This window comes from Pavona decussata, unplaced genomic scaffold (assembly GCF_977016875.1).
Source record: "Pavona decussata unplaced genomic scaffold, jaPavDecu1.1 SCAFFOLD_81, whole genome shotgun sequence".
NCBI classification, from domain to species: domain Eukaryota; kingdom Metazoa; phylum Cnidaria; class Anthozoa; order Scleractinia; family Agariciidae; genus Pavona; species Pavona decussata.
The window spans coordinates 504068-521905 of record NW_028145499.1 but is presented as its reverse complement, the minus strand read 5'-3'; the positions used below and the strand labels follow the sequence as shown (position 1 = coordinate 521905).

Here is a 17838-nt window from a genome sequence, read left to right as displayed (position 1 = left end):
CTCTTAACCTGCAGGCCTTTTGCAAAGATATACCCTCGGCTTACTCATTGGACAATGCGGCTTACTGGACAGCACTACTCGGTTATTTCTGTTATTTCCTTTACAGCGTAAGGTTAATATTATGACTGAGAATTAAAGATTGTCCTGCTTTAAACCAATAACGTTTGCAATGTAGCACGATTTATTGGCTTCTAATATTTCATGTCAAATAGTTTCTAAATTTTCCACGATGGTCATGGCTAGAGAGCAAGGAAATTATTCATTGAGAAACCTCAAATATAAATGGACTCGGTACGTTTTGAATTGTTCACTTTGAAAGGTTTTACTTAGGTTCTAAAACGCCCTTTTACACGTGCATATGCTTTAGCATCCAGGAGTGATAGTGCCGTTCCGTATGACGTTAAAATAATGAAGACACGCTAAACACGGCTCCTACTGGTCGAGATAGGAAGAATATGACCTTCAAAGCTAATTTGCTTTTTTGAGTACGCCTTTCAAAGATCTCCTTTTTCTGTACGAAAGTAGGGAAGGGTCTTTGTAGATCTCCTTTAGCAGAGGCTGATTTTCTATTAAATGCCATTTACTCATCTGAATGGTTTTTAGGTTGAGCACAGAAGGGCGATATTTTTTAACTAACGGCAAAATGTTTTTGCGCTTTTTTTGTTTGTTTTGTAGGGTCGACATTCTTTCGCTGAAATTGACATCTGAGACAGTTTTATCTATGAGGTTATCGGGGTAACCTCTGTAGGGTAATCTCGGTTTGAATAGAGTAATGTTTCCTTCAAATGCTGTTTTTGAAGATTTTGTTCTGAGAAGTCTTAAGGCTTCGCCTTTCATATAGCCTGTACTGGAAAGTTTCTGTCGGTTTGAAGTGCGTGCGCACGTCAAGGATAAAGTCTTTTTTTTTTAATCTTTCGCCCTTGTGTACACATGTGTAAAGGAAAGTGATTTGGATGTTTGAAATTATTTCCACATATACGTTTAGTTTCGGTGCATGGACCGTAGAGAGTCCCTTATTCGTAGTTTGTTTTACATATTAAGTGTTTTTTCGCGATGCAAGCTTTTGAATTATGCGAAGTTTGATTGCGTTAATGTCTTTTAGAAGCACTTATGTGGATACAGTGAGTAGTCCTTCTTCATTCATAATTTTATTTTATTATTTTATTATTTATTTTATTATTCTTATTATCAGTATTATTTGTTATATTTGTGAGCGGCAAAGAAGTTTTCCAAGTATTTCGTCTTGAGCCGTGTAGCGGAATTATTCGTAAATATCTTTTGTATATGCCTGTAGTAAAAAACAATTTTCGGATAATTCAACAATACATGAAAGGTCACATACCCCCATATGAAATGCAAGGGGAGGGGGGGATGCTCGTCTCGCTTAGGGTGTAAATTCAAGATTTGGGACTCGCTTACGATCTTCCAGGCCAAAAAGCCAGTATTTTTGCTCGTAAAGATTTCGTTTAGGATTGCCCGCGATCAAATCTAAACTATATTTTTAAAAGGTTAAGAAATAGTATCAAAACTCAAGCCACTCACAGCTGGTTTAAGCGTTTCATTCAAAACTTCCGACAAGCGTTCCCGCGGTCATGTAATGGTGAAGACCCTCCTTGCGCTCATAATGTATTCCTTCTCCACCCCCTACACCCCTGTGGCGGACAAACGCGTGAAGAGCTCTAAGAGCGTCTCCGCAAGTACATCACTGTCACTGTCACTGTTATATTTCAAAGACCATTCCAAACTATTATTAGTTAAAGCCACCTTTTAGTTAAACCCATGGCATCAGCGGCCACTTCCATCGCCATTTCCACGAGTTAATGATGGTGTCACTTTGATTCCAAAAATTACTTTACCTTATATTACTTGTCAAAACACATCTCCGCAACCTTTCAAGTAATTTCCAGAAAAATTGCGTTAAAATGACGGTCAAACGACTGCTTAAGATCTCAAGTGAATTGCAAAATCTCCCTTAGAAAATCTGAGATAGGGCTTAGCATTACTTCCCACTGTCCGCCCGAGTGCATTAAACAACCTGGGACTGGGGATTACTGGTAATATATCGACTAGCCCATTTGCCCAGTTAATAGACCAAATTCTCTGCTGCAGCCGAGCGAGCATTATCCATCTTGACAGCTATATTCGATGATCTGCAAGACAGTGTACTTTTTGATTATCCGCGAGCAAGCGTCATCCATTTAACCTCGTTTCAGATATAGATGAATGCGTGACAGGAACACACAACTGCAGTAATGATACCGTGTGCAACAACACCAAAGGAGGGTTCAATTGCACGTGCAAAGCTGGATTCACAGGAGACGGACACAACTGTACAGGTTAAGGTTCCATGATTTGTCTGTTATGCCGCTGAGAATTGTGCTCTTTGGAGGAGACTTCAACTTCGGTGATGTAATAATTCTCAGGACTTAATATTATATGTTAACGGATGTAAAACTGAGCAACGAAACAAAAGCTTGATATTCTTTCAATGCGCTACTTATCCACTATTCTGTAAATAAAGTCAGGGGGTGACGAACATTGTTCATTCATTTTTTTCTTACAAATGTAATGATGAAAGAAAAAGCATGGTGTCATTGAACATTTTTTGATTACTCGCACAGAATCATTGATTCCAAAAAGATCTTCTTCTATATTTCGGTCAAACTTTGATTAATTGTAATCACTAAACCAAACTGCCACTTTGCGGAGATAATTAAAGTAAATTTTCAGTGGTCAAATGTATGATATATAGAATCCCACTTGCTACGATAAAAAAATTGAGAAACAGATTTTATTCCAGGTTTCAAAGGGCCTTTCTTCTTCACTGTAACCTTGTGTATAAATTTTCAGTTGGAATTCACTGAGCGTCGGTTTCATAACATTTGTCCTTAAGGAGTTAAAACCTTTTTCCGAGACCAACTGTTAATTGCAACACACTTATTCCATCTTCTAGAACCAGTCTGGCTTCCTACGTGAGTTCTATTAACTATTAGAAAACAGAATTGTTCAGTCATTACATTGGTTAGTTTTATCCTCCAACTGCTTTATCTCGGGATGTGTCAGTTACCAATAATCTAGCCTTGGTTAGTATTTGCGCAAGTACAGCCGTTATGACATGATAATATTTTAAGAAGTCGGCCCTAGTTTGACAATTTTTTTAATTAGAAAAGCTTCAAAGAAAACAAACAATCCATCCTGGGTGTTATTGGAACACCGTTCCTGATTAAAGAAAGGTTGTCCCAAATTAAGATTTCATTAGCAACAGTGCATGACTTTTTGAACCAATATAAAAGGCTTTGAAAGTTTAGAACACGCCTTTTTGAAAAACAAATTACCCAAAGTCACACGTACAATGTATCACTTTGGCACTTCTCAGGCACAATTTCAATTGCATTTATATGGGTTTAAACTCACCTTAATATTTCAAAAGTCGCTTCATCTCACCCTTTGCATTAAAACTCATCTCAAGTATCTTCCAAGCTACTTAAGAAGGACGTTAATAGATATTGCATGAAAGGGATTGAGGAGTGGCTCCTGAAAACAGATTAGATACGTACATACGTACGTATCATCCAATCGGTTGCAATTTATTACCTACGGTAATGTACTATTTATCTTTTGTATCGTTAGAGATGGAATTCGTTGTGCTGAACATATTTTATTTGTTCTTTCTTAACTGTAAGCTTTTCAACCTATTGCAGATATAAACGAGTGTCTAACAGGAGCAAACAACTGTAGTAGCGATGCTGCTTGTAATAACACAAAGAGGGCATTCTATTGCACGTGCAGACCTGGATTCAAGGGAGACGGACAAAACTGTACAGGTGAAGATTCCGGCTTTTTTCGTTTACTTCCTTTGAGAGCTACGTTAATTATTTAAAGGTTTAACTCCTGAGCTCTTGCCATGATTTTCAGGAGGTGAACATGGTTGTATCAATGCTATTGTTCAGGTCGTTTTCACTTTTTAATAACAATATGATAGTTGCTGAGCTATTAATACTTCTGTGTTCAAACTTATCTCACATACTTATCGGGAAAGAGTTGCGCCCAACTAAGACACACTGAGACACCTTTTTCTTCAAACATTTCCCTAGACAAAGAGTGAAGTTTTTGCCATCAAAACCGGTCTATTTTTTCCTATTCAAGGCATGCACCTCTGTATCGTTTTGGATGAGCGATGCGGTTGAGCTTTCCGACTGCTGTAGCATTTATTTTTTATATCTTGGTCATTTTAAAGCAGCAACAGAAAATGATATCAGCTTATTAAGAGCTTGCTCCGTTTTGGTAAAACACAAAAATAAATAAATTCATGACGTGAAAAGGCTCATGAATTAAAAAAATTATTGTGACTTCACCAGAGGACATGCTAGTGTCCCTCACTCGTAGTTTGCATAGCTTACCGAAAGTGATTTCGATGCAATAAATGATTTCGCTTCGTAAGATAAAAGTAATCCATCAATTAACGGACAGATACCGACCGGATAGCTAACGGCTCTGGAAAAGGGCTAGTTCACTGAAATCCAAAAGAAGGTTTAGATTCCCTGATTTAAATGAAAATCTGCCAAACGAAATGAAATCGGAGACGCGCAATTTTACCGTAACCACGGTGCAAATTTGTTCCACCGATATTAATATTAATTCGGTACAGGCGGAAGTACGGTGTTGAAAGGCAACTGTGTTCCTCAAATCTCTTTGTTATTTCTTTAAGTGTGGCTTTTCCTTTTTTTTATAGGAAAATGAAGGAGAAAGTGGTAATTACATCGCTGATAACAATGGTCAACAATTATTTTTCCGTAGGCCGACGCAACAGGCAAGCGTTAAAGAAATTTTTCAAGTATTTCGTCTTGAGCGTAGCGGAATTATTCGTAAATATCTTTTGCACCTGTGGTAAAAGAAAATTTCCGGATTATTCAACAATGCATGAAAGGTCACAAACTCCCATATGAAATGCAGGGGGATGCCCGTCTCGCTTAGGGTGTAATTTCCAGATTTGTGTCTCGTTTACGGTCTTCCATGCTAAAATGCCAGTATTTTTGCTCGTAAAGATTTCGCGTAGGATTGCCCGCGATCAAATCTAAAATATATTTTTAAAAGGTTAAGAAATAGTATCAAAACTCAAGCCACTCACAGCTGGTTTAGGCATTTCATTCAAAATTTCCGTTTCCGCGGTAATGTAATGGTGAAGACCCTCCTTGCGGTCATAATGCATTCCTTCACCCCCACCCCCCCCCCCCTCCCTCCCTGTGGGTGGACAAACGCGTGAGGAGCCCTAAGAGCGTCTCCGCAAGTACATCATCGTCACTATTACATTTCAAAGACCACTCAAAACTATTAGAAATTAAAGCCACCGTTTAGTTAAACCCACGGCATCAGCGGCCACTTCTATCGCCATTTCCACGAGTTAATGATAGTGTCAGCTTGATTCCAAAAATTACTTTACCTTTTATTACTTGTCAAAACACTTCTCCGCAACCTTTCAAATAATTTCCAGAAAAATTGTTTCAAAATGACGGTCAAACGACTGCTTAAAATATCAGGTGCTAATTGAAAAATCTTCCTTACAAAATCTGAGATAGGGCTTGGCATTACTTCTCACATTCCGCTAGAGTGCTACAGCTAATACATTCTCAACCTTGAAGGTAATATTTAGGTACCGCTATCACACGTAATGTTTCTTTAGTGTCGTTGAAGTTGCTGTAGTTGGGAATGGACCCACAGGTGCGAGAGGTATGCCGTTAAATACTTTTTTGTCATCCTTTCTATCTAATTTCAGACATTGATGAATGCGTGACAGGAACACACAACTGCAGTAATGATACCGTGTGTAATAACACCAAAGGAGGATTCAATTGTACGTGCAAAGCTGAAGACACTGGAGACGGGACCGGACAAAACGATAAAGGTTAAGGTTCCATGATTTGTTTGATTGTTGGTTTGTCTGTTGGTTGGTACTATGTCCTTTACTTGAGGCTTTAATGTCTGCGATATTGTAAGAATCTCAGGCCATGAGATTTTACTTTCGAAGTTCGATTACCGAGCTGTTCGATTAGTTACGTCGGGCTTTAACGAATGTTAATAGTTAAAATTAATAAAGTTCAAATTTCATAAAAGAAATGATCAAATGCGCTTTACGTCGCCAAATTAAATAAAATTGATAATACATTATAAATTTATAGTGTTATGTAGTAAATACGAAAGTGACAAATTGATAGCGCGTTTAAAAAAAGGTATGTTTTAACATTTCCTTTAAAAGCTCATAAGGATTGAAGATTCCATATTTGACCTGGCTATCTTTTCCAAAGTTTAGGCGCAGATGAAGCAAATGCTCTAGCCCCTAGGGTGGAAGGCATTTAACCGGACGGAATGACCAACCCAATCCTATGATTACACCTGAGTTCACGGCATCAAGTGGGTGTTTTACGTCTAATACGTTTGCTCATGTAGTCGGGTGCAATGCCATTTATTGCCTTAAACGTAATGAGCAAGATTTTATAATTCGATGTGGTTCTTAATTGGTACGGCGTGATATGACTAACAGAACTTCGAATGTTTGTAAATAAGTTATGTAGCCGCGTTCTGAACCCGTTTGCAGCTTCTCAATTTGTAAATGAGGCAGTCCAAAAAAGCAAAAGTGTTGCAATAATCCAATCGATTTGAGACAAAAGCATGAACTAAAGTCTTAGTGGAGTCACGTGATAAATATCTCCTTATTCGCCTAATGTTTTGAAGATAATAGAATGATGCGCTGCACAGTTTAGTTATGTGAGTGTTTCTGACAACTGGCGATCTAGAAACAGTGGAGTTACCCATATTGATACGAGAGATATTAACTTGCGATAACTGTTGCTTGGTTCCCAGAATGAAAAATTCTGTTTTGTCGTCGTTGAGTGACAGTTTGTCGTGCTCTATCCTTGAGCGAATAACGTCCATATAAGAATGATGTATTAATCAGTAAATGACACAGGCATACTCGGAAAATATCCGAGTGCTCCTATCAGAAATCGAACCTAAGACCTTCCGATTACTAGTTCGGATGCTCTACCATTGAACTACAGGAGACTCGTGGGAGCTAAGGCCATTAAACTAGGTTCACGTGACAAACATCCTACATACTGCTAGGATTGGAATGTCAATATGTGGCTTATGCGCAATGGAAATAATGTGATGAAAAATGTTAAGCCTGGTGATTTGAGGAAAAAAATCATTCACCATTCTCATTTTTTCACCAGGCTTAACATATTCCTTATCTGGGGTAGTCACTGCGACCCTAATTCTGCATCCATGGACCTGATAAAAATAAGGTTTCAAAAAAGAACGTTAATGTTTTCTTTTTAAATATAAGTATTAGATTTGGAGAGAAACATCACTAACATTGCAGAAAAATTACTGCAGCTTCCACGCAATGCCTCTTGCCCCAAAACGGTCAGTGTAAAACACGGACTGCGGACTACGAACTGGGTATTAAGCGCGGAATAGGGTGCAAAACGCCGACTGGGTACAAAACATGGACTGAGGAAAATAAGAACGCTGACTGCGGACCACGGACTAGTTGTAAAACGCCGGCTGGGTATATAATAGCTTAAATACATTACAGGTTGTTCGACTTCGGCGCAGGCTAAACCCTGGGACGAACGCTAAAGATCTAAAATTCCTGACACTCTTTTAGCGCGACCTTTCGCATTAAGAATCCTGGTGTTTTGTCGAGATAAAGCAAGATTTCATGTTTGCAGTGCGGATCCTTACTAATTTATACCCATTCCGCGCTTTATATCCTCACCCTAGTCCGTGTGTAATACTGACTGGCCCTCAAATTGGTTAAAGTGCCTGAAGTGAAAAACAAGTTCAGCTTATCAAAAAGGCATTGTAAAAGAGGAACAAATATGTTTTCCTTTTTTCCATCGATTACCTATTGTCTATTGGTTACTCGTTGATTTCATTGATGTCATCGATTAGTCATGCCGCTCTTTTTATTTTCTCTGGTTGCATGGTTGCATTGATATTCCAATATTATGAGAAAATTTGATGATGGCGCTAGTGGTGTAACATGGGCTTTGGAGAAATTTGGCTCTGTGCCTCAGCGAGAGCTCGAGGTGTACTGCTACCTACTGGGATCTTTAACATCAAGTGGACCAGATCTTCTTCACAGGAACATAGCGTTTATTGCAGATCTTGACTCATTCTCTTACAGGCAGAACTCAAGACCTTTAAATGAAGAACATTTGTCACAAGACCCGTAGCCAATAGTATTTCGACAACTCAATTTCACACGCGTAAGCTTAACAAATGGAGGAAATTCTAAAGAAATTATTTTTCTCGCCGTTGCAAACTGAAGCTCATTCTTATTCGAAAGAACAGCGGGTGTTCAACACCTATGTGTTTTACTTGACAGTTTCAAAGGCTCCGATATCTCCTAAACTGAGTGAAATCTATTTTTACTGAAAAATATCCCGTAACAGTGGTCAGAGCATGCCGATAAATCACAAAATGAAGATCTCTGGAAAAAATGGGCTATGGTGCTGGAAACTTGGCAGCAGTATTGTCCCTTACGAAAGACACCAGACAGTGCATATTGTGATGTTGCTATGGCAACACTCTTGGTTCCAGTCTTTTCCGCTCTGAGCCATTGCCACTATTTTGACAATATAAGGACAAAGAAGGAGTGGTTGCTGTTTGGAAAGCCCAAAGTAAAAAGGGCACGCCATTTTCACATGAAAGAGATTCGGAAACAAACGTGTTGCCATGACAACATTGCAGAATCCATCATTGTATTGTCTTTCCAAAAGTACGTTACTGGAGCCAAGTTATAGGCCCCATCCACACTAATGCGTTTTTCAACTCGGCGAAAACAATGCAAAATATTTTCATTCACACTAGTGTTTTCTTATTTTTTCACCTATCCACAGTTAAATGCTCGGAAACGATGAAAATGACTGCTTGCCTTCCATTGTAAAACCGGAAGTCTAGTGGTGAAAAGTCCTATTAAGAAAAATGACATCAAACAAAATAACATTGGCCTTTTTTGAGCCGTTTTTGTTTTTTTCTGGGAAAATTTTACTGTAACAGTGAATTTTTTCCTGTTAGTGTTAAAATGCCTAAAATTTAACTGTTGCATGTTAAAGAGTCAAAAAATTAAGAGCGACTCTCTATAGGGACCGAGTGAGATTGAAAAAATGTGGCACAAGGTTGGAAAAATGGACCCCTTGATATTTCGTCCAGAGATAACCTATGGTATGCTAAGAATCGTGATATAAGTTTTAGGTTCTAGAGTTTTTACATTTTTGAGAAAATTACGAAAAACCGTCGACAACCGGTGAAGCCGAAAAATCACAGGAATGAGGTCAAATTTCATGATCAGATAATCGAACTCGCGTGAAGGCGCATAGCAAATTATGGTTTTTCTTAGTTTATAATGTTAATCAGGAGGTATTGCTAAGCTGCTTTGATGATAGTTTAGACTTACAATTGTAATTTCGAATTTCTGGGGAGCAAGCGAAGAGAACCGAAATTTGTAGACTTTGAAAATCAAAAATTCCATACCATTTTCAAACATCTCAAAACATACTCGGTATTATGTAGAATTCTTTCAAAATTCAATTCTAGCAAGTAAAAGAGCTGTTTGTGAACGTGATATAATTTTTTCTTGGCAAAAGTTATTTATGAGGCGAGCGGCCCCATGCAAGTTGACCCAATTTCACCTTTCGAAGCGATCTTGTTTAACCAGGAAATGTAAACAATTCTACTATCCTTAGCTCGCTTTCTGAGCAAACCATTGTAAAACCCTGCCATTTCCCATTAAAACTACCCAGTTAACCTGAGATAATACTTCGGTTACAGCTTACCTTCCAAATGGGTGTTTGAAGGCAAATAATTTTGATGTTCTTCGCTAATTTTCCCGTGTCTTGCTGCCGTGCTTAGCCACCGGCCTTTTCATCACTACGGCATTTTCTAAGCGTCACCTTTCTCTGGGTTGTGTAATATTTTTGCAGGACCTGGATTCATGTCTTGCATATAAAGCATCCTCTGGTTATCTACTGAGTTTTGTATTGAATATTTCTAATGAAAAGAGGCAAGAAAGTGAAGGAACTAATTGAACTGAAAAACAGAGGCAGATCGATGTCACGCAATCTTTACATCCAAGTGATCACGTGCCGCAAATACATCCGCGTGGATATTTTTGTCTTGCTCTTGCTCATTTCTTCATTTTCTTCCTTACTAGCATACAATGTTTTCCTTTTGATTTTCGTAACTTTTTTCTTTGTAACCACAAGCCTATTTCGAAGGAGAGTTCTTTGTATGCAATACTTTGAGTCGGTGTATATACACGCAACACATTTACTTTTCCCATATATTTCTAGTGACTGTGCAACAAACTAGAAATCCTATCTAGTTTTAGCTCCAAAAGTCAAATGCCTGGGAAGGTCCATTGCTAATGATTTCCTAAAGCAGAAGAAAGGAAATAGTAATATATATCTGAAAAAGGGCTAGTTACTGGCCGCAAAGCGAGTTTTTGTAATTTGTATTAATTGTACTTACCAATTTGCCTATGGCAGGTGTACACGCCAATGGGTCCCCTTCGTGGCGCATTTAACTTTTTAGGAGTTATATGTTCAACAAGATACCTTTTGATGCAGAAGTAGACGCACGCTTTTATATGATTCTCCAAAAAATATCCCTTTGGAAACTGAAAATAATTTGCTTTTGGGTTCGCACAAGACATGTTTCTTTTCGCACGAGCAAAGAGCACGTAAAACTGTTTTGAGAGTTGCCATCGAGAGAGATCTTTTTTGTAAGTTTAAAACCGATAATTACCGAACACAAATAGATCTGTGGCAAACGGTTTGTTTACCTCCACAAAAAAGATTCTAAATATAGAATTCTCACGGCGTTCGAGCTGTGATCTCCGATCGCTCGCCCGATAAGCGAAGCTAGCACGTTCGAGGCTCCTAACTTTTTTTAAATTCGGCAAACCTTACTAAGCGGACAAACTCCACTGGATTGAAATCTTTACAACTTTACAAATATATGTACAGGAAAATGAGTTTAGGTCTTTTTAAGTGTATTGTATAACCTTGAGCGCTCACTTTGTCCAAAAAAAAAATTGAAATCAAACATTATTTACAATTCGGCATTCCGAGTAATTAGTACGCATGTGTTTACTTCTGCCGAAATTGAGTCATTTGCTCTGCGTCATCGGTTGAAAAATTGGAAGATGGAGAGAAATTGCTCGTTTCAGCGGCTAGTTGGTAGCCAAAGCGGTCAAAAGCAAATGACTCAATTTCGGCAGAAGTAAACACATGCGTCCTAATTACTGTTGCCGAATCGTAAATAATGTTTGATTTCAAAGGAATTTTTTTTTTGACAAAGTGAGCGCTCAAGGTTATACAATGCACTTTAAAAGACCTAAACTCATTTTCCTGCACATATCTTTGTAAGTTGAAAAGATTTTAATCTAGTGGAGTTTGTCCGCGTAATACGGTTTGCCGAATTTAAGAAAAAGTTAGGAGCCTCGCACGTGCTACGTAGCTTTGCTTATCGGGCGAACGATCAATAAGTGAGAATTCTATATTTAGAACCTTATTAATAGAGGTAAACAAACCGTTTGCCACAGATCTCTCTCGATGGCAACTCTCAAAACAGTTTTACGTGCTCTTTACTCGTGCAAAAAGAAACATGTCTTGTACTGTGCGAACCCAAAAGCAAATCATTTTCAGTTTCCAAAGGGATAGTTTTCGAGAATCATATAAAAGCGTGCGTCTACTTCTGCATCAAAAGGCACCTTTACAGGGCTGTCAACCTCAAACGTCTTCAAATATGGAGAATATGACTTCCCCGGACAGCAATAACAAAGAGCCTTACAGAGGCGTCCCATCCAGGCCAAAGTCACGGGTTCAGGGTTCAAAGTCACATTAATCACTAACAGAAACAACGCTAAACATTTTACATATTCTTGTCAGCAAATTCGAGTCTACGACAGTAGATAGATAAAGAGATACTTGGGACATTCTCAAACTACCCTCAGTTAAGCATAAAAAAAATCACAATCCCACCCAAAATCAAAATTCTTTCTTACACTAAAAAAATCAGCATAAAAAATCCAAAAAAATCAAAAAAAATCAAAAATCCGACCACTTTTTTTCAAAAAAAGTGGTCCAAATCAAGTCTCCCTTGATTTTGCGTAAAAAATTCTGGTAAATGCAAAATTAAAAAAAAAAAATTCCAAAAAAAATTTCAAATAAAATGCAAAACTCAGAAAGGCAAAGAAAATCAAGAAAATCTGAAAAACCAATGGGAAAAAAAGAGATGGCTTGAATTGGTTCAAATTTGCAGAGAAAACCAAGAAGTTATTGAAATGATAAGAAAAAACTACGAAGATATTCTGACAGTTCAACAAGAGAAAGAACTCGATGAAATACAATTTAACAATCCTGAAAAAGTTAAAGAATATTTGGAAAAATTCATGGAAAATTATGAGATAAAAAATTAACTGAAATTTTGATTTTCACAGAATTTCTCTGAAAATCACTCTCTTTTGAAATCATATTTAACATCCTCAATCTCAATTTTTCCATTTTTCACAGCATCAGCAATTCGGCTTGCTGATATTTTCAGTTTATCCAACGCTTGTTTTCTTGTGTCGAATTCAAGTCTTTTATTTGGTGACTCAAAAACAAATTTTCTCAATTTTTTTTGTTTTGAAGGAAAACCAAAAGCTATTTTGAGTTCATCGTTTGTGTATGCCATTTTGTTCTGAATTTTTTTTTTATTTGCCATTTTCAAAAGACTTGCATGAGTTGGATAAACTGTGATTTCATCACTTTTTGAAATTATTTGGTTCAAATAATCCAATGATGAACCATTGAAAGAAATGTCAATAAGATCTTTTCCACTCACAAAAATTTTTAATTCAATTTGTTCTTTTTCCATTTTATATATTTTTAAAAAAAATAAAAAAAAAATAAAAAAATTCAAAAAAAAATTTAAAAAAAATTTAAAAAATATATATATAAAATGGACAGACTGAAAGTTCCAGAATTAAAAGCTGAAGCAAAAAGTCTTGGACTCAGAAGTTACAGTAGATTGAGAAAAGCAGAATTAATTAATGTTATCAATCAAGCTCATGAACGAGAACGCGAAAGAGTCCGAAATCTCACACCTATTTTCGATGAACCAGTTCCAGAAATAATTCACAAATTATCCAACCAACAAGAGCAGTGAGAAAAAATCCAGAAGAAAGACAAAGACGAAAAGAGGCAAATGAAGAAACAAAAAGAGAAATCAGAGAACTCGAGGAAATGCTTGGATTGAGAAGGCCAACGCAACCACCACCTCCAAACATCAAAATATCAACACCCGAAGAAATCGAAAAAGAGGAAAAAATCTCAAAATTGAAAGAAATAAATAGAATAAGAGCAAAAATCACAGAAACAGCAACAGCATTGAGTGGTTTTGCAAGGCAATTTAGAATTGAAACAGAAGGAAATTTTGATGAAAGAGAATTTTTGCAATTTGTCAAACCAGATGTTTTGGGAATAATGAGAGAAAATCAGCAAACAAGGGTGAGACTCATTCTCAATTGCTATATGACAAGAACTGATTTGACCAACGGAAATGTTATAACTGCTTATCCATATTTTCATTCTCAAACAATTGAAAATTTGGAAGGGATAAATGAATCAGAAATCATTGACTCTATGATTGAAACAATCGAAGAAAGATTTCAAAATTTTAATAATAAAGGATCAAATTGGGTTCTTGAAAGAGTTCTGTCACTTGACGTTCAAATGACACAATACATTCCCCTAGGAGGGAGATCATATATCCCATTGCCAAAAATTCTAGCAAACAAAAAAGCAATTATCAACATGAAAAATAATGATAATGAATGTTTCAAATGGTGGGTCACCAGGGCGCTTTTTCCTGCAGATAAACATCCTGAAAGAATTGACAAAAATCTCAGGGAAAATTCAAAAAGACTCAATTGGAATGGCCTGAAATTCCCAATTGATGTGAAACAAGTAACACATTTTGAATAATCAAATCAAAACATTTCAATCAATGTCTTTGGATTTCAAGAAGTTGTTTATCCTCTTAAAATATTCAAAGCTCCAGAAAGGCAACACCAAATCAATCTTCTTTTGATTGCTGATGAAGAAAAAAAGCATTATTGTCTCATCAAAGACATGAGCAAGCTGTTGTCAAGTCAAATCACAAAACACAATGGATCAATTCATATTTGTTTAAGATGCTTGAATGCTTTTCAAACAAATGAAAAACTCGAAAAACGCAAAGAAATTTGTCAAAGCAATGAATTCATTGTAATGCCAAAAGAGGAAACTTTCATCGAATTCAAAAATCACATTCGCTCACAAAAAATGCCATTTGTCATTTATGCTGATTTTGAGTCTCTTGTTGAACAAATCAGTGGATGTCAACCGAATCCAGAAAAATGTTTCACCAACCAGTTTCAAAAGCACAAACCTTGTGGGTTTTGTTATCAAATCAAATGCTCTTTTAACGAAAAGCTTTCAAAAACTGTGGAATATCGAATGAAAAATGAGGAAGAAGATATCTCTCAAATATTTGTTGAAATGATTGAAGATGATATCACAAGGATTCAAAATATTCCACCAAAACCCTTGGTAATGACACAAAATGATTGGGAAGATTTCAATAAATCAACAAAATGTTGGATCTGCCAAGAAGAATTCGAAGAAGATGATAAAAAAGTCAGAGATCACTGTCACTTCACTGGGAAATTCCGTGGAGCAGCTCACAATTCATGCAATCTCCAATTCAGAAAGCCATGGTTTACTCCAGTAATTTTTCACAATCTTCAAAACTATGATGCTCATCTTTTCATAAAAAATCTTGGAAAAACTGAAGGTGACATCAGGTGCATTCCAAACAACGAGGAAAAATACATTTCATTCACAAAAAAAATTATTGTGGGAAGCTGGATTGACAAAGAAGGAAAAGAACATTTGATCCGACATGACATCAGATTCATTGATTCTTTCAAATTCATGGCATCTTCTCTTGATGCATTGGTCAAGAATCTGGAAAGAGACAAAAAGATTGAAACAAAAAAAAGTCTTTTGAGAGAAAAATTGAAAGAAAGAGGAAAAACTTTGAAAGAAGAACAACTTTCTGAAGAAGAAAAAGAAGAACTCAGTGAAAAACTGGATCTTCTTTCAAAAAAAGGAGTTTATCCTTATGACTTCATGGACAACTTCAACAAATTTCAAGAAACAAATCTTCCCCCAAAAGAAAAATTTATTCAAAACTCAACGATGAACACATCACACAACAAGACTTTGAGCATGCGCAAAAAGTTTGGAAAACTTTCAACTGCAAAAACATGGGAGATTATCACGATCTCTATCTCAAAACAGATGTTCTTCTTCTTGCTGATGTTTTCGAGGAATTCAGGAATGTTTGCCTTGAAAACTATGAACTCGATCCAGCATGGTATTTCACATCCCCTGGCCTTGCATGGGATGCAGCTTTGAAAAAAACCAAAGTCAAACTCGAACTTCTCACAGACATTGACATGCTTCAAATGATTGAAAAAGGCACCAGAGGCGGCGTTTCAGTGATTTCAAACAGACTTGGAAAAGCAAACAACAAATACATGGGAAAAGATTTCAACCCAGAAAAACTTTCAACATTTATCCCTTATCTTGACGCAAACAACCTTTATGGCTGGGCAATGTGTGAGCCTTTGCCTGTTGGAGGATTTGAATGGGTTGATGAAAAAGAATTTGAAAATTGGCAAAATTTCCCCTGCATTCTTGAAGTTGACTTAGATTACCCAAAAGAACTTCATGACCTCCACAATGATCTTCCACTTGCTCCTGAGAGAATAATTGTTAATGGAGTTGAAAAACTAATTCCAACTCTAAACAACAAAGAAAATTATGTGATTCATCACAGAAATCTCAAACAATATCTCAAAATGGGACTCAAACTCAAAAAGATTCACAGAATCATCAAATTCAAAGAAGAACCTTGGTTGAAATCTTATATTGAACTCAACACAAAACTCAGAGCAAATGGAAAAAATGATTTCGAAAAAGATTTCTTCAAACTCATGAACATTCTGTTTTTGGAAAAACCATGGAAAACATCAGGAAGAGGGCGGATATCAAATTGGTCAACAACAGAAAGTCAGCATTGCGATTTGCAGCAAAACCAAACTTTGAAAGTTGCACAATCTTTGATGAAAATCTGATTGCAATTCACATGAAAAGAGTGAAACTTCTTTTCAACAAACCAGTTTATTGTGGAATGTCGATTCTTGACGTCTCAAAAACTCTTGTTTTTGACTTTCATTATGATTACATCAAACCAAAGTTCAAAGAAAAAGCAAAACTCCTTTTCACCAACACTGATTCTCTTTGTTATGAGAAACAGAGGACTTTTTCAAGGATATTTCTCAGGATGTTTTTGAAAAGTTTGACACATCAAATTTTCCAAAGATTCACCCATCAGGAATCAAAACTGGAGTCAACAAAAAAGTCATTGGAATGATGAAAGACGAAGCTGGAGGAAAAATCATTGAAGAGTTTGTTGGACTCAGAGCAAAACTTTATTCTGTGAAAATGTATGAAGGAAAGGAAGAAAAAAAGTGCAAAGGAATCAAAAAATCAGTCATCAAAAAAACAATCACTCACCAAGATTACAAAGATTGTCTCATTTCAGGAAAAAAACAAATGAGATCAATGGATATCATCAGATCACATAAACACGAAATTTTCACAGAAACAGGCAACAAGATTGCTCTTTCTGCAAATGATGACAAGAGAGTCATCAGAGAGGATGGAATTCACACGTTTGCACATGGGTATGCCGCCTTTGGCGACCGACTCTTCGAGTCTTTATAAAATAACAAAATGAATCCAGGAAACATTCCATTCAATGCTTTGATTGTTGGTCCAACAAATTCAGGAAAAACAACTTTTATTGTGAATCTTCTCAAAGAAACATTCAATAAAAAATTTGATTTCATTTTCCTCCTTTGTCCAACCTTCGTCAACAACAAAACCTGGGATAATTTTGCTGAGAATGACAAAGATTTTTTCATTATCATCCCAGAACACCATCAAATCAATGACTGGCTTAAAATAATCTCTTTTGCCTTTGAAGGAACAAACACATTGATCATTCTCGATGATTGCGCTTCATCAAAAGACGTGAAAAAAAGGACAAATGAACTTGTGAAACTTGCTTTTTCTGCAAGACATTCAGGAATCAGCGTTTGGGTTCTCACTCAACAAATGTCAAGCATCGCAAAACTTTTCAGAGAAAACATTGCTTCTTTGATTCTTTTTTTCACCCCGTCAGCAAAAGACATGAAAACAGTTTTCGAAGAATTCGCAGGAGATTTGACAAAAGATGAAAAGGAAAAATACATGAAAGAGTTGAAAGAAGTCAAATTTTCTCATCTTGATTTCTCCCTCAGACATCCTTTTGAAATTTCTTTGAACTGAAAAAATTTCCACTTCATTTAGAATGGAAATCCAAGCGAACGAATCAATTAATGAAGTCATGGCGCTTCTTGAAACTGAACCCCAACCCATTGAAACAGATCACAGAGAAAATCTTGCCATTTTGACAGCAAGTGGTCAATGCAAGGAAATGATTGGAGTTGAACTCACACAAGATCAAATCAAAAGACTTTCAAAGAAAGATGTTGAAAAATATTTCAAAAGATACGAAGAAATTGAAGAAGAAATTGAAGAAGAACTTGAAAAAGAACTTGAAAAGAACCTGTGAAAGAAATTGAAGAAGAACTTGATAAGAACCTGAGAAATAACTTGAAAAAATTTCAAAAAAAAA

The 17838-nt window shown here is 36.5% G+C and overlaps 1 protein-coding gene across 2 annotated transcripts in view; it reads left to right on the top strand.

Moving 5' to 3' along the window:
• LOC146476074 (microfibril-associated glycoprotein 4-like) overlaps window positions 1-17838 on the top strand; it is a 140902-nt gene that overhangs the window by 29206 nt on the left and 93858 nt on the right. For both annotated transcript variants that reach the window (XM_085115011.1, XM_085115010.1), the window contains exons 5-7: window positions 2214-2336; window positions 3702-3824; window positions 5774-5902. In XM_085115011.1, coding sequence (XP_084971137.1) covers window positions 2214-2336; window positions 3702-3824; window positions 5774-5902 — 375 coding nt within the window. The remainder of the gene's footprint in view (window positions 1-2213; window positions 2337-3701; window positions 3825-5773; window positions 5903-17838) is intronic.